Source organism: Nomascus leucogenys, chromosome 5 (assembly GCF_006542625.1).
Source record: "Nomascus leucogenys isolate Asia chromosome 5, Asia_NLE_v1, whole genome shotgun sequence".
NCBI lineage: Eukaryota > Metazoa > Chordata > Mammalia > Primates > Hylobatidae > Nomascus > Nomascus leucogenys.
In genome coordinates this window covers 59,856,673-59,874,746 of record NC_044385.1, presented here as the reverse complement: position 1 = coordinate 59,874,746, position 18,074 = coordinate 59,856,673, and the positions used below count along the sequence as shown (strand labels likewise).

General features: G+C 43.7%; 1 protein-coding gene and 1 pseudogene across 1 annotated transcript in view; both read right to left on the bottom strand.

Annotated features, from left to right (window-relative positions):
• Positions 1-9,806, bottom strand: part of MIPEP (mitochondrial intermediate peptidase) — a 174,457-nt gene extending 164,651 nt beyond the window's left edge. Inside the window, exons 1-3 of the mRNA XM_003273111.1 lie at positions 9,496-9,806; positions 6,684-6,857; positions 2,101-2,189 (exon numbers count right to left, since the gene is read on the bottom strand). Coding sequence (XP_003273159.1) covers positions 2,101-2,189; positions 6,684-6,857; positions 9,496-9,684 — 452 coding nt within the window. The 5' untranslated portion in view covers positions 9,685-9,806. The remainder of the gene's footprint in view (positions 1-2,100; positions 2,190-6,683; positions 6,858-9,495) is intronic.
• A 1,833-nt stretch (positions 9,807-11,639) lies between these two features.
• On the bottom strand, positions 11,640-17,379 carry LOC100606481 (annotated as a pseudogene).
• Between the last annotated feature and the right edge of the window lie 695 nt (positions 17,380-18,074).

The window sequence follows — 18,074 nt, the reverse complement described above, 5'->3', positions numbered from 1 at the left end:
AGTGGCACAATCACAGCCCACTGCAGCCTCAATCTTCTGGGCTCAAGTGATCCTTCCACCTCAGCCTCCCAAGCAGTTGGGACTACAGGCATACACCACCACGCCCAGCTAATTTTTAAATTTAAAAACACTGTAAGGGAGAGCTCAGGACACAGGCTTCAGAGCCAGGCAACTGGGATGCAAGACTGGCCCTGTTACTGCTCTGGGACCTTGGACACGTTATTTAGACCTTAGGCTGCCGTGAGGATTAAATGAGATCATGTGTGCAGCACACATTTCCTATGTGAATGAACCATGGCCACTGTTGAGCAGTTGTGCATCCAGAGAGCAAAGGGCCCAACGCCAGGCAGTGGTCCCAACCCATCCCATCCCATAGTACCACTAGCAAGAACCCAGTCCTCTTCCCTAAATGCAAATGCCATGACCCCCTCAGAGCTAAATAGTGAGCTGGGTCTAGATACAATCTGCACCCTGCTGGGTAGGTCTTCGAGGAGGGATAAGGTTTTAAGAACCACTCACCAGTCCCTACTCAGAGACTCAAGGATACTCCTGTTCCTCAGCTGGTTCACAAAAAACACTGAAGATTTATATGAATCGAAGGGTTTCTGTTACCATTCTCATGGGCCTTCCCAAATGCTAGTGAAACGTAGATAGTCATTACTCATCAAAAAAACACTCACCAAGAAGGGCCAGACTCCCACACATGGATCCCAGAAGTCAGGGAGAGAGTGAGCGTGGAGGCCTAACCTGCTCACCCATGGAACCATTCCATGGCAAAGGAACAGTAGCTCAGAGGCTGCCCGCACTGCCCCAACTGCAGAGGTTTACGGAAATCTCCCAGTATGTTTTATGTCGGAAGACCCTGAGATAAAGCCCATACTTCAGTCTGTATTTGTCCTCCCACAAAATGAAGAGTGCTTGTCCATGAGGCCAGCCCATGTCTAATTCGGCAGGACACAGAATGCAGAGCACCTCAAGCAGGCAGCCCACTGCTGACTCCCTTCCAGGGGCCTTTCCCCGAGAGGCAAAGCTTTCTCCCAGGGAGTCCCCACTTTCAGCCCTGTCAGCATGCCTAGTGCCTGCACTCTGCAGGGCCCAGTTCTATCCCATTACGCAAGTTGGTTTTCAGCGGCTATGGGAAAAGTCACACACGATTGTGCCAAAGTGAACAAATGTTGGCGACCTGGGGAAAAGCAGCAGCTGCACATCCTGAAGTGTTGGGTCTTCCAACAAAGCCTCGTCTAATCAGAGAAGCCATCCCTCTCCTCCTCCAACAATTTCTGGCATATTAAATTGTCTTATCATGTTACCCCCTTTCACCTGTTGAAAATCCATGCTGGCGAGCCCAGGGCTCTCCCTAGCTCTATACACTGCCTGGCATGGTGCCATGCAGCTAAGTGTGTTGGAATACAGGACTGTCCACCATTAAGTTATTTTAACAAGCACTATGGAACTCTCATAAGTGGCTTAAAAACACTTACATTTACCCCCAAATCACTTTAAAATAATTCACTCCATCACGGCCTCAGCCAGAGCCTGCTCCAGTCCTCCCATAGACTTTTACAGCCTCCCTAGACTCCCTAATTCCAACTCAACAGGGACCACAAGGACACTGTTGATAGAGCATTTTGGCTTCTCGCCCTGTGGCCCACAGCCATCAATGCAACAGCAATTTAATCAAGCGATAATCTAGTAAGTCCAACTTGCCACTAGGATACTAAAAACCCCTTATTTAAGGTAAGTGATAATGGTGATGACAAGAATCCTGGGTGTCTGTCATCTCAGATTATCAAGTGACACCTTTACATTGATCTCATTTAACCCTCACAAGGACCCTGAGGCAGGGTTAACTTTTCGACCCCATTTACAGACAAGGAAATGACTGAGAGAACAGACAACCAGCCCCGAGGCCCAGTGCCCGCCTGCCAGGTGAGCCAATGGCCTGTCCTGAGCCTTCCCTCCGGCCACCCCTGGTCACACACACCTCCCACCCTGCTGGGTGGGGGACAAGCGCTATGGACAAAACTGCCTACGGCATAAGTCCATGAAACCGGATCACCCAGGACTTGGCACGGAGGTGGGGAGGGGAACAGCACATACTTCTCTACCATGGTGCCAATACTTCTACAAGCTTCTTCCGCAGCTTCTCTGAATGCTGGCTCAGGGTGAGCGATTTTCACAAAATCAGCCTAATAAAGGGGAAAGACAAAACCAAAAGGGAATTTGATGAGAAGCTTTCTTCCAGGATCTGAGGGTGAAAATGAAAACTGGGTTTTAAGATGTGCCATTGGCTTGCCCTATGCATTTCCATTACTGACTTTTTCCTAAGCGAGTAAAGCAAAGCAGCTTCTTTCTGAACATTTAATTCTGTTATTCCTTGAAACCAAGTTTGTTTCATTCCAAAAAAGACTTTTATTAACTTTATTTCAGAAAAGGTTTTCTCTTTCAAATATAAACACCAAGCAAATTCTTCCTTTTTTTTTTTTTTTTGAGACAGTCTTGCTCCGTCGCCCAGGCTGGAGTGCATTGGCACAATCTCAGGTCACTGCAAGCTCCGGCTCTCGGGTTCACGCCATTCTCCTGCCTCAGCCTCCCATGTAGCTGTGACTACTGTGACTACAGGTGCCCACCACCATGCCGTCTAATTCTTTATTTCAAAAGAGCAGACATTGGTTTCAAATATTCTACAACTTTCTGGCTAAGATTCTTTGCAGTATGGTTTTCACATGTTAACTTATCTCCAGAAACAATTCTTAGAGGCTTTTTTTAACTGACGTATCGTATAGTTTCAAAACCCATTTAACTACATTCTAGTCTTTGATTTAACTACATTGCAGTCTTTGTGCAGAAAACAAAGGCAGTCTCTTTATAGTCCTTTTAATAAAATATGAGTTCATAGTCTCCATGTAATACTGTATACAACTACTACTGCTGCTGCTACTTAAGTCGTTAGAAATTAAAATGAGTGACAATTCTTTTTTAAAAAGATAAAATGATGTAAAACTAAATTTTTGTTTTCATGTCAATTGTAACAAAAAGCAGAGAAGCTACAAAACACTACATATTTTCTTTATTTGCCAAGAAAATGTGTGACTATAACATGAAATAAAATCACCACAAGATAAAATTTCTTAATTTTATTATCAAATAGCTTTTAATGCCAAAACATTTAAATCCATAGTTTGGTATATTTGTTGTAACAATTGGTAATGATAAAATAACATTAGTACCAAAGTACCTGAAAATGACGTAAATTTACAACATTTTTTTTTACAAATTACTAATCTACAGGTTGTGAATTTATAATCAATATTAAAATTCAAAACACTAGCATACATATTAAAAACTGATTTGTAATAGTGATGAGGAAAACAGTTCTGTTACATAAAAACTGTATTAAAAAAAGAAAACAAAATAAAATGACTATTTGGTGAAAAACAATTTATAAAACGATTGCCTTATAATAGTACTAACCTTACTGGCAGGTAATATCTTAAAAATTCAAAACGAAGAAAGGTGCTTTTATACCCAGTGAACTACATATATAAATCACATCTTTTTTTTTAAGTTTTCAAAATGAGATATTATTACACATGATAAATACTAAAAATGTCAAAATAAGATATAGGGCAGAGAAGTTAAAATCTTTTAGTGAAGACCAAAAGCAAAAATGTAAGAAAAAAATCCTAGAATACTGATTAAGATGAAGACTAAGACAACAAATACACAGTGAATTCTGGGATTTGTGACAGCCACGCCAAGTCACCCCTCAGTATCAATGGACAATGGTTTGATCCTCCCATAGATACCCGAATCCACAGATGCTCAAGTCTCTGATATAAAATGGTGTAGTACTTGCATATAACCGACACACAGCACACCCCATACATCAAATCATCTCTAGGTTACTTGTAATACCTAATGAATGTAAACAATATGTAAATAGCTCTTACACTGTATTGTTTTATGGAACAGTGACAAGAAAAAAAAGTCTGTACATGTTCAGTATGAATGCAAATTTTTTTTCCAAATATTTCTGATCCAAGGTTGGTTGACTCCACAGATCCCCCAATCTGGAGGGCTGACGATACAGTGAAATTCACTGACACAGATTTTCCTTTTCTGATTTCTGTGACACAATTAGGTGAACAGGGTATGAAACCTCCTTTTGGCACCTCGTTTCCACAGCTCCCCCATCATTCAAACACACATTTCCTATGCACATACTGGAGGCACAGAACAAAAACCCAGTACCACAGAACCACCCAGAGCCTGCAACTTCACTCCAGGGAAAAACCCTTTACAGTAAGATACTTTATCAGTTTTCTCAAGAGCGGGAAGCTTGTGGTGAACATATAATCATCTGAAAGGTGTTAATGCTCAAGTCAGGCGTATGGGTGGAAGGAAATTTTCCAAAAAAGGAAAAAAAATAAAGATGGGGAGGAGTTAGGCTGGGTAAAAGAAGTCAGTCAAAGGTATACAGGATTCCACTTATGTGACTTTCTAGAAAAGGCAAAACTATAGGGAGAGAGAACGGATTAGTGGTTGCCAGAGGTTAGTGGGGAGGGGTGGGTGTGACTATACAGGGAGATTTTTGGGGGTTGATGGAATAGCTTTGTATCCTGATTGTGGTGAGGGCTGCACAAATTTATATGAGTTAAAATTCATAGAAGTGTACCATCCTCCAAAAGAAGTCAATTTTACTGTATAATAATTTTAAAAACAAGTATATGTTTTTTTTAAAGATGGAGAGGCTAACAAACTTTGCAACCTTCCCAGGTAAGGGTCCATGAAACCTGAGCAGCCGCCAGCCCTGAAATGGTTGGAACAGGAGAAAGAAGAGGAGCTCGACAGATACTCTGCCTGGGCTGGCAGCCCAGCTGCCCCACATGCTGGCCAGCTGACAGCGGGCACATCCCTTCATCACCCAGTGCCTTTCTTCCCTCTTGTGAAAATGGAGAGATGCTGAGAAGGTTACCTCAGCTCATCCAGGGAAAGCTTCTTCAGCTAACTAGGCTGTAGAAAGGGCCTACAGCCTAAATTTTCAAAAACAAGTTAATGAGTTAATGCCAGAATATAAACTCCGTGAAGTAAGAGATTGTGTCTGTTTCATTCCTGCATGTATCCCTGGTGCCTAGACAGTGTCTGGCACACAGTAGGTGCTCACCATTGACTGAATGTGAGGGAAAAACCTATGTAGTTCTATACCATGTAGACAGGATCATAAATGATCACTATTTAAATTGTGTGTGCTGCTTTCCTTGACAAGAGTAACCAAGAGTTGGCTCCTTCAGGCTGACAGAAAATCCTGCTTCCTGGAAATGAGCAAATCGAAGAGATACCTGCACTTCCACGTTTGTTGCAGCTCTGTTCACAACACCCAAGATGAGGAAGCAACCCAAGTGTCCATGAACAGATGAATGGACAAAGAAAATGTGGTACTTACACACAATGAAGTGCTATTCAGCCATAAAAAAGAATGAGATTGTGTCATTTGCAACAGCATGGATGGTCACTATGTTAAGTGAAATAAGTCAGGCACAGAAAGACAAACATCACATGTTCCCACTCACTTGTGGGAACTAAAAATAGATACAATTGAATCATGGAAATAAAGAGTAGAAGGATGGTTACCAGAGGCTGGGTAGGGTGACAGGGTGGTATGGGGGAGGTGGGGATGGTTAATGGGTACAAAAACACAGGAAGAATGAGTAAGACCTACTATTTGATAGCACAACAGGGTGACTACAGTCAATAATAATTTAATTGTAGATTTTAAAATAACTAGAAGAGTATAATTGGATTGTTTGTAACACAAAGGATAAATGCTTGAGGGGATGGATACCCCATTTTCCCTGATGTAATTATTATGCATTGCATGCCTCTATCAAAACATCACATGTACCTCGTGAATATATACATGTATCCACAAAAATTAAAAATAAAAAAAAAGAAAATTTTGCTATCTCAGCAATGGATTTCCTAGTTGGTGAAGAGATCTAGGTATACACTTCTATTTCAAATTTAAAATGTTAAAAAAAAAAGTCTTTACAATCATTTTGATGTCAAAACTTGGTTTTTAATTTTTAAAAAAAAGGCATTCCTGAAAAGGTTTATTAAAACTGGTTTTCACACCTCTTATGAAAAAGAAGTGGCTCGCACTTATAATCCCAGCACTTTGGGAGGCCGAGGCAGGAGGTTCACTTGGGGCTAGGAGTTCAAGACCAGCCCAGGCAACACAGGGAGACCCTGTCTCTATTAAAAAAAAAAAAAAAAGAAAAAGGGGAATTTTGTTGTAAATGTACACATAAAGTGTTCTTAGAATTTTGGGAGAAGCCTTCATAATGAAGAATCTCTGTCAAATGAATATATAGGTAAATATATATTACCCAAATATAGCAAATATTTACTATATTAGTATTCATTCATTATATATTACATGTATATTTTATTAAACATACATATTAAAGTACAAGTCCTAAATATCACCTTTTCCTATAATATTTTCCCATTCCTAATGACATATTTCATCATAAAAAATTATACCCAATGGATCTCAAATAGTTTCAGACATTTTTAACTTTATAATCTAATATTAATAGTAAACAACAAAGGATAAATTTCACTTAAATTTTAACAGGTTGAAAGAGAGGTAACTTCAAGTCTGAGGCAAAGCATCTTACCAAGTCGGCCACTCTGCACAAGGAATCCGAGAGCTCATCGAAGATCAGCACGGTCTGGGGCCCAGGTGGGGTGGAACACGCACGGTCCACAAGCAATTCTGTCTTTCTCAAGGCTTTTTCTTGTGCAATATGAAATCCTTCTGGGGCACTCAGCTCAGGAACTCCAAAAAGACCCTTAGAACCAAAGAATACGTCTGATTTATAACCAAAATTCAAAATTGTGCTTTTTTTATATTTACTAAAATTACTTTTATCACAAAGGACATCTTGGCTTTCATTGGTGTATCATGTTATACCTGTGATCACGGATACCACTATCATACTCCCCATATCACTCCACATAAATTACACTAAAAATGTTCTCAGAACATAATTTTTCTTCAATTTTTAATTATTTTCTGGAAAAAAAAAAACAACAATGGTATGGGTTCAAAATCCAACTGTCACTTCTCCAGAACCTAAGAGTGGCCGCAAAGATTAAATGAGATCATATATGTAAATATATATATATATATATATATATATATATATATATAAAAAGCAGTGTTTGGCACAGAGCATTTATAGATGTTAGCCATAATTATTATTAGCTTATAACCCTGATCATGTTATTTCTCCTCCTAGGCCTCATATTTTTTTCATCATGTACAATGGGAATGACGATACATACCTTACAGCATGGACACAGGTACTAAGTATATGTAAAGTACTAACAGCAGCATCTGAAAGAGTGAGATCTCAGTACATAGTACCAATTATTCTACAACTATCAAATAGGGAGGATGAGTTGACTATGAAGCAATAGATATTTTAGAAAAATTTGATGAACATATTAAAATCATAGGCTGAAACTGGGAGCAAATTGTATATGTTCCAAAGACATTTCAATATCTTGATAAAAACAAAAATCACTGATCTAATGGGAATGACCATTCTCTTGTTACCTATTCAATCACACTTGTTAGCACACTCAGGAAGGCAGGGAAAAAAAGCATTTAATATGCACCTACCGCATACCATGAAGTGTGCCTGCTACTTTATATAGGTTCTCATTTATATCACACAATCCTACAGAACAGAGTATCATTCTTTTATAGATCAGGACGCATGCTTTAAGAGGTTAGAAAAAACTTGTCTGAGGTCACAAATTAATATTGGGAAAGACAGAACTCGAACACGCTCTGTACATCTGTAAGGCCCACACTTTTCCATACTTCTCTATTACAACTTATCTGTTTGAAAGTCTTCTCTCCTGTAAAGGTGAGCTTCCAGACCCAAGAGCCCTGCCCTTCATTTCTTTAACTAGCTATCCAATAGACCGTCTAACACACGGGGGAACTCAATGAAGGAAACCAATGACCAGAGCAGATGCGAGGCTTTGTTAATCAACGTTGTAGGTGCTTAACACATAGATTTTCAGAAATACCAGCAGGTAAACTTTCAGGCCTGACAAGCCCTACTGTTTCTACAAGAAGGGATGGATGAAGTTAAGCTAGTGATCTCTCTTCAAAATATATTACAAGTTAAAAAAAAAATAAAAGAAAGTGAGTGGCAGACAAAGGAAAATCAGGACCAAAAACAAATGTCATCTTTATACTGACTTAATTTGATTCAAGCACAGACTACTTCCACTTCCCAGTACAACCTGCCCATATTGCTCTCGGGAATTCTTACTCTCGGATTACCAGTGACCATAATGCTAAACTGAATAAGCCTTTTTTTTTTCAAGGCAAAAACCAATTCTAAAATTTGAAAATCTGCTATTTTCAAATTTTAAAATCAGTGCCGAATATCATGATACAAAAGGGAAAAATAAAAGCTAAAATTAGTTAAATCTCATCCACCCAAAATCAGGCTTCCCCTCACGTCTTTCTGCTCAGCGCCTACAAGCAGGTCTCCTCACACCAACTATGTTAATACCAACACTACATACCCTTAAGGAAGGTGGTGTAGCAAATTTCACAGAAAATAATTTTAAGACAAAGCTGATAATGGAGACAAGAATCACACACTTTAGCTCAGTGCGACAATACCCTAGACTTCTCTTTATAAGGCAATACAGTATAACGAAATTTTAAAAGGCAAAAATAAAAGTAATCCTTAACCTAAAACGGACAAAATGTACAAACTCCAAGTAGAACAGGCATCAGGTAAGTCCTTTCCAACCTTGCCTTCCTCTCACCTTTCACTAGACAACGCAGTCTAGTGACTTCCTGGGGTAAGAAATCAAAGTGACCAATTCCATGGCACTATGGAAGTGAGACTCGTCTCAACAGAGTTTTGTGTTTTAGAACAAGAAAGCCCAAAGCTTTGAAATAAATTAATAGGTGACGGAATTTCAGGTATTAATGAAATTACCATTACTCGACTGCAGGCAGCTGTGTCCTTGCAAAAAGACCATGTGATACCGCCTGTGAACGTACAGAGATAGGCCTCTTAAGGCAGGACTGTAGCGCTGGAGCTAAAGGGCTTTAGCGGGGGTGCGCCTGAGTGTATGCAGAGGGCGGGTCCTGGCAGGCCGAATTCACGTCGCTGCCAGGACGAACTATTCAAGATTCACGTGGAGCAAGGGGCTCATGCAGAAGCAGTTCCTGGACCCGACACTCTGGGGAGGAGACCACTAAACCCGGCCCCTCAAAGCAGAGGTGACCTTGCCGTCATCGAGAGCGCACACAAGACGCCACTGTAAAAGGTGGGTTCGCTGCCCGCCTCCTCCCAGGCCCAAACAATCTCGCCCTGAGTGTCGCTGGCCGCGCGGAGCAGGGGTCGGCTTAGCTCGGGGACTGAGGGGAGCTCCTCCTGCGCCGCTCACCCGGCGCTCGCCGAACAGGTCCAAGCGGCTGCCCTGCGGCTTGACATTGAAGGCGGCGCCCACGGGAGACCAGCTGGTGCTGACCCTTCGGGCCCGGATCCCGGCTTCGAGGCTTCCCCGGCCCGCCCGCCGGGGCGGCAGAGCTGCTGCTCTGGCTCCCAAGCCGCCCAGCCTTCCGACGCACAGCATTCTATCACCGGAGCAGTCCCTTCCTCCAACGCAGACCCCTGCCCTGGCGCTTTTGCTGGGAGCCCGGGCTCCGCGTTTCCAAGGCAGCAGCCCACGCCGCCCCACGTGACGGCCCCGCTTCCGGGTCTGGGCGCGGCCTCAGGACGTGGGCACGTTGTCGTCCGAGAGCAAGAGCGTCGCTCCCCCTGGCCTTCTCGGCCGCCCTCCCGGTTTACCGCCCCCTGTGTCCAGAGTAAGGAAAGGCTAGGGTTGCGCTCCCCTCCCAAGTGACTAGGGGTGGGCGCGGGCAAAATCATGACATATGCGAATTCCAGTGGACATTAGATATTCTTTGAGAGACGGCAGGTACTTGAGTAAACAAGAAATGCCTACCATAGGCCTGAAGGAGAAGTTTCCCTTTTAACCTACTCTCTTAGTAAATTTATCCTGCACTTCTGTTTGATGTCTCTGTCCGGTATCTTTTTACTCTTGCATAGGTCAGTTAAAAATTTTAGATGGGAAATAGTGAAAGAAGTCTAATGGGATTTTCCCTCCAGGGTTTCAGAATTGCCTGGGACCCGTGAACCCTTTTTTCCTTCCCCTTTCTCTCTTTTGGAATGAATTGTCTACCCTATGCCTGTCTCACCCCCCCAACCCCCGGTCTTTTAGAAGTGGATTAACTTGTCTGGTTTCACAGAATCACAGATGGAGAGACACGATGTGTCACACAGTAAGTCTCCTCTGTAGCTTTTTTAAATGATGTACATGGTGAGAGGAGTTGATACGAAAAGTGTTAAGACTTTTGGAAATGTTGAGATGGTGCGAAAATGTATTTTGCACATGAGAAGGAAATCAATTTTGGGAACCAGAGGGCAGATTGGGTTGAACTGTGTCTCCCAAAATAGATGCTGAAGTCCTAACCCTCGGTGCCTGTACATGTGACCTTATTTGAAAATATGGAGTTTGCAATTATGATTAAGATGGGTCATACTAGATTAGGGAAGCTGTCCTTGTAAGAAGAGGAAAATTTGGCTGATACAGAAGGAGGACAGCCACCTGAAGATGGAGGCGGGGACTGGAGTGATGCTGCCACCAGCTGCCAGAAGCTGGAAGCAGCAAGGCCGGATCCTCCCCTATCACCTTTGGAGGGAGCATGGCCCAGCTGCTATGGTGATCTCAAACTTCCAGCCTACAGAACTGTGAGAAAGTCCATTTCTGTTGTTTAAAGACTCCCAGTTTGTGTACTTTATTAGGGCAGTCCTAGAAAACAAGTAGAGATTCATGTCTGGCAAATAATGATCAAACAATGATTTGTTGGATAGAACGGTGATTGAAACCTAGGTTAGAAAATGAGCAAAGTGGGAGGGAGAGCACCAGGACAAATAGCTAATGCATGCAGGGCTTAATACCTAGGTGATGGGTTGATAGATGCAGCAAACCACCACAGCACATTTTTATGTAACAAACCTGCACGTTCTGCATATGTATTCCAGAACTTAAAAATACATTTTTTTAAAAAAGACAAAATGAGCAGTGTCTACAGCTTTCTGGAGTGTGACAGCATCACCAGCCTAAAGCTGTTGCTAGTACTAAATGGAATAAACATTTCCCTTTACTTTCCCCTTAATGTCCTCAGAAACACAGATGAGGGATACATCTTCATATGACTCCTTAGAGCACTAAAATTGATATCAAAACACTCTTCCCACAAGAAACGCACAGGCAAAGGATTCTTCAGATAATAGGAATGATAAGAAATGGGAAATAAATTAGAATAAACCATGCAGCTATCTTAAATATTTACTCCTGGAAAAATAGTAAGTTACACAGAATCAGTTTTGGGAATAACTTTTCCATTTTCACCTTTTTATGATTATTATAATAATTGGAGGAATTAGTAAAGTAAAACCATCTGAATAAGCTCATCCCAAGCTGGTTCTGATGGATGGTGTGGCGGATTTATAAACTCTCCTCTGTCACGGGCTGCAGAACAGAAGGAACCCTGTGAAAGTTGTGTCATCGTCCTCATCAGCAAACAAGCCGTTGAACCGCTCTCCTCCTGTCACCTGCAGCCACACCTCATCCCCGAGCTTCAGCTGCAAGACAATGCCGCCAGAGGCCTGGTCCTCAGAGCTCATGTAAGCATCTTTGGTGTGCAGTATTTTTATTCCATTTTTGACCAAAGACACCTGAACATTCCTGGAGAAAACAGTGATGTGGTAGGTGAAGTAATAGACCCCAGCAATGTGGCACGTGAATTTCCCCGTTGCTATATCATAATGGTTGAATTCGTTATACAGGATCTTATCAAATTTAATGGGCACATCTGAAGAAGGAAACTTGCTCAGCACCGTGAGCCCCACAGTGAAAGCACTTTTTGGCAAGACTAGAGTCTCACTGATTTTCCCTTTCTCTCCTCGATCTCCTTTCCAGCCTCTTATTCCCCGGACTCCTGGCTCACCCTGGGGCCCCATGGGTCCAACTTCTCCCTTGGGACCAGGCTTTCCAATAGGGCCCATGGGGCCCGGTAAACCAGCTGGGCCCAAAGGCCCAATGTTGCCACTTGGCCCCTCAGGACCAGTGGGACCCACGTCACCCTTATTCTCCTTCTGCCCCTGAGGCCCAGTCTCTCCTCGGAGGCCTTTCTCTCCCATGGTCCCTGCAAGCCCCTTGGGGCCATGTTTTCCTGGGGATCCTCTTGAGCCTTGATCACCTTTGATGCCTTTTGCTTCAACTTTTCCATCTGCTCCTAAATAGAGAAAGAGCAAATAAAGAGATGGTTTGTGAAAGATTCCCTTGTGAACAACTTTGGTTTTTCTATAATGGAGCTCACAAATGAAACAAAATAGTGCACAGGTTCAGTATATGCCCAGAGTTTAAAATTCAATTACTCCATCTGGGTGCAGTGGCTCACACCTATAATCCTAGCGCCTTGGGAGACTGCGGCAGGAGGACTGCCTGAGGCCAAGAGTTCAAGACCAACCCGGCCAACATAGCAATACTCTGACTCTAAAAAATAAATAAATAAATAATTAATTAAAAATAAGAAAATAAAATTCAATTACTCCAGCCCAGCTCAGTGGCTCATGCCTGTAATCCTAGCACTTTGGGAGGCCAAGAGAGGCAGACTGCTTGAGTCCAGGAATTCAGGATCAGGCTAGGCAACATGGCAAAACCACATCTCTGCAAAAAGTACAAAAATTAGCCAGGTGCAGTGGCACACAACTGTAGTCCCAGATACTCAGGAGGCTGAGGTGGGAAGATCACTTGAGCCCAGGAGGCTGAGGCTGCAGTGAGCCATGATCAAACCACTGCACTCCAGGCTGGGCAACAGAGTGAGACCCTGTCTCAAAAAAATAAATAAAAGTCAATTACTCCAATTACACACGTGCGTGCAAATTGACACACACACATCCCAACACACCTTTTGACTACTGTCTACTAAATTCGTGTCAGGGCTCACATTAGAAATTACAACCCTACCATCTAAGTCTACCACGCTGGCTATTAAATAATGTCAATCCACGACAGAAAGCACTGCAGAGCAGAGACAGGCAGATTAACTGTCAACCCTAGTCATGTGACATCCTCTAAAAACCTCCTCCCTGGAGTGAACATAAAATAAAGCCTGCATCGAGGCATTGCCCTCTTCTGCCCAACCCCAGCCCCAACCCATCTATCCCACCGGCAATTCAGCATCTACAGAAACCTTGCTGCTTCCTTGCACCCCCACCCATACCAAAGAGCCGTGGTTGCCAGTGTGGACTCTGAGGCTAAATGCCAGCTTTCCATTCTGTCCCCATATGCACAGAGGACGTCAGACGAGCTAGTGAGCCTCGTGCCTCTGTTCCCGCACCTATGGAACTAGGGTGATAAAAGTACCTAGTGTCTGGGGATATTGTATTCGGTGAGTCAGTACGTGAAAAGCACAAAGTGAAGATTACACAAGTTTGCCGCTATGACTACATCCTGACCCATCAGGGACCAGTTCTAGTGCCACCTCCTCCATGCGGTGCTGCCAGATGCACCAAGTAAAAACTCAGTCTCACTCTTCAGTGCTCATCCACTGCAAGGTTCAAGGTTCAGCAAACTACAGCCACAGGCCAAATTCAGCCTCCCTCCCACAAGCAAAACAAACATGGTTGACTTTTTTTTGTTTTTCTGGTTTTTGTCTGTGACAGGGTTACCCACTCTGTTACCCAGGCTGGAGTGCAGTGATGAGATCATGGCTCACGGCAGCCTCAACCTCCCAGGCTCAAGCGATCCTCCCATCTCAGCCTCCTGAGTAGCTGGGACTACAGGCATGTGCCACCATGCCTGGCTAATTTTTTTTGTTTGTATAGACAAAGTCTCAATATGTTGCCCAGGGTGGTCTGGAACTCCTAGGTTCAAGTGAGTCTCCTACCTGGGCCTCCCAAAGTGTTGGGATTACAGGTGTGAGCCGTGGTGCTTGGCCATGGTTTGCATGTTTAAATTGTCACAAATAATATTCCACAATACATGGAAACCATGGGAAATTCCCATTTCGGTCTTCACACATATGGCGTCACTGGAACACAGCCATGCTTATTTATGGAGCATCTACAGCTTCTTTTCACTACAAGGGGAAGTTAAGTAGTGGTGACAGATCTGTATGGCCTGCAGAGTCAAGAATATTTACTACCCAGCCCTCTGCAAAGCCTGCCAATCCCTGTAGAATCCCCCCATCTAGAGAGTAAGAACTGTGTTGCCTTTATTGGAAGATTATAATCAGCATGGAGGACTTGTCCATGGTAAACGCTTAATAGTTATTAATAAATATGTGACAGCTCAGAATTAGAGCGCCATAAATAAGAACTTCTAACCTCGTTCTCCCTTCTCTCCACTCGTCCCATCCTTCCCCGGGCTGCCGGGACGTCCTGGTTCTCCTAGGTGGAAAAGCAAAAAATAGGCATGAGTTGAAATTCCGTTTCTGATTTTTCTGGCCATTGGTCTCCATCAGCCATGTGTGTTGGAGAGTCTGGGGGTGACCCCTGCCCTGAGGGGTGCTCTGTCGTCCACACGAGTGCAGGTGGAGAGAGTCAGGCATGAGCAGGCATCTGGGGTGCTGAGCTGCGTGGGATAGGTGATCTAAGAAATGAACTGAGTGACCTCCCAAGTGCTAATCTCTAGGACGTGCCTAGAGTGCACAGCAAGACAGGATGAGGAGGGAGTGTGTGCAATGGGGACTGACTGTCATGATTGTGTTCCTCTCCCGTGACAAGGACTTGGGATGTGGTCTGAATGTTGGAGGTGCAAGGAGGTTTCCTCACTCTGTTTCTCTTCCATTACTCTTGAGGAGAGTGGAACGGAAGATTTACTAGCCTCCTATGAAAACACAGATGACTATGGTTATGTGACACTATCCTAAGATAGAAGAGAGAGTTCTGGAAGGGTCCCTCTAGTGCCTTAGACTGGGGGAAATGCCACCAATCAAGCTGGCAGAGAACATCAGGTGAGTGGGGCTCTGCTGACTACACTGAAGTCCTTGTGCTCAGAACAGGCCCCCCTGAGCCCCAGGTTGGCGTGCTATCTGTCAGCAGGTTGAAGATGGCTCGGGCCATGGCAGCAGAGTGCTCACTGGGCCACAGCTCACCCCGGACTCTGGCTTCTCACAAAGCAGCAGACACCCCCATACTTCAGTCCCACTGAAGTGGCTGTGGGGCCACAGGAGCAGGCTGGGCCGGCTTGCAGGTCCTGAGACAGGACTGACACAGGCAGACTTGTTTCTGTCACGATGTCTGTTCTCCTGGGATGCCAGCGCTCCTGAGTGGGGCCTTGGTCAGTGTGGGGCCTCTGAATGGAGGGGGCTCTTCCCTACATTCACCCCTCCCTGCGCTCCCCTCCCCGCTCCACTGGCTGCTCCCCTGTGTCTTCCTCTCCTTCCCTCTTTTTGTTTCCCGCTTGGCTCTCGTTTCTCCCATTCTCTAGAGCGGTGGCCTCTGAGCTTTCATGTTCATGCAACCACAACTCACAAAGCATGAACACAGACCCCAATCAGTAGACATTTATATGTTTCTAAATTATGCACAGGTAGTATATGAAAAATATGTTTGGTATAAAACATACACAAAAATACACTTTAAGATGATAAGATAAAAATGAAGTAAATTTTTAGTGTGAGCAATTGATTGAATATCCTTCTAAGAAAGAATATACATTACACATAATACCTATGAATTACATAGAAAAAACAGATATAACATTTGCTTCTGAGAAGTATGTAAAACTTGAAAGAATGGACATTGGTGAGTAAAGAGGAGAGAAATTCAACAGGGAAGAGGTAGAGAAATTTGGTATTGAGTATAGGAGTGTTTGTCATAGTTCTCTGTATTTTTTATCACCTATTTATCTCCTTTTGTGTGTAATATTTTATAACAAAAATTTAAAAAATGAAAATCCTAAATATTCAGAAATAAAATAGACACACACACACACACACACACACACACACACCACTGTGGTCACAGTGTGAGGGCAGAAGACCTGATTTCATTAAGGGTAAGGTTTTGCTATTCATTTGGACTGGGCTGTTTGCTACTGGGGGACTGGAATAGTGTCAATGAGTTGGAGATGTGAGCCAGGAGAAGACACCTCACAGAGCAGTTGTGCAGGATGGTGGTTAGAAAGAAATAAAGTTGCTTCCTGGTGACCGTTGGCTTCATCCAGCCCATTCAAAAAACTATCAGGCCACCAAATGCCATAAACTGAGACATGTTAGAAACACAAACTTATCTTTAAAAAGGTCCATAGAAGTTTTATTATTTTTTTTGTAATGCCACTGAACTGTGCACTTAACCCAGATGGATCATTCTGCATATGTCTTAGATATGTGACCCTACAGTCAAGACCAGGGCTCAAGAATGGTACCCCATTTGGAAACCAAGTCTATTTGTTGTTGTTATGGAAACCACTCAGACTTCCCGGATTTGGCAAACCTCCCTCCCAGAGGCTGAATCCTGTCCCCAGATCCCCAGACCCTAGGACAGGGTCCCAACCTAGGTCATATAGATGCATAAGCAGCAGCTGTATGGCTTCAGATTCTCGTCTCCTTTTGTGTCATCTGTTACTCTGCATCTCCCGCTTCATGGCACGATGCAGTATTAGCTCTCACTTGCACTGCAGCTGGGTGCTTGCTGCCAAATAATTCATGATCAGATCTCTCTATTGGCCTTGTGTTGCCAAAAGTCCAACATACCTGTCACCTGTGATGGGAGGATCCATGACATTGTATACTACTGAAATTGTTCTGCGGTGTCAGAGATGAGAGAACCCAGGAGGGCAGGGGTCATGGCGATCTTGCCCTGTGCTCTCCACCAGCACCTGGCACAGAGTCTGGCATGGAGCAGACCCCATGAGTGTTGCTGGGCAGATGGGTGGATGGATGACTGGGGTCAGGCCCCAGTGAATGTTGCGGGTGGATGGATAGATGGGTTGTGAGTGGGTAGGTGGAAAATCACACAGATGATGAGTGAATGAGGTGAAAGGAATGAAGAGAGAAGTTGAAAGGCAGCCGAAGCCGCCAGATGAGTACCTGCATCCCCTGTCACCCTTCGCTCCGTCTCATCCATCTCTTCCAGGCAGACCATTGTGACTGGGGTTCCCAGGGATGCCAGGGTGCCCTTGCCTGCATGTGTCCTGTGAGTTTATGTTCCCTTTGCAGATTTCAATGGCAAACAGAAACCCCCAGATCCTCATGGTTCAGATGACAGACTCTGAACTGAAAGAGGGAAACAGAAACCCAAAGGAGAAACTTTTGTTGCTCGGGCCCTGGACACAGCCTCTGTTCCGTGCAGTGGGAAATGGATGAGCTGTCTCCTGCCCCAGACCCACACCTGGACAGACTTGGACAGAAGGCTCAAGGCAGGGGAGCAAGCTGGTTATAACCAGGATGACATTGTCCTTGGAAGGTAACACTCGTGATTGGAACCACTCTTCAAGGTGAATGGGCAATAAAAAAAAGCCAAGTTTAAGATCGGGATACTCTTTCATTCATCATTTCACTTTGAAGAAAACACTTTTCTGAACCACAGACTAATGCTTACTTATCTCAGAGGACTACTGTAAAAATCAAATTTTATCACAATATGCATAAAGGCACATGATAAATAGTGAAGCAAACATAGCATTACCATCTGATCCAGCAATTCCACTGCTGTACATCTACACAACATAATTGAAAGCAAGGACTGGAACAGATGTCCATGTTCATAGGTGCATTGTTTTCTATAGCAACCCAAGGGTCCATCAGTGGATAAACAGATACATGCAATGTGGTAGGTCCATACAATGGAATAGTCTTCAGCCTTAGAAACAAAAGAAATTCTGACACGTGTTACATGAACGGACCTCGAGAACATTATGCTAAGTGAAACCAGCTAGTCACAAAAAGA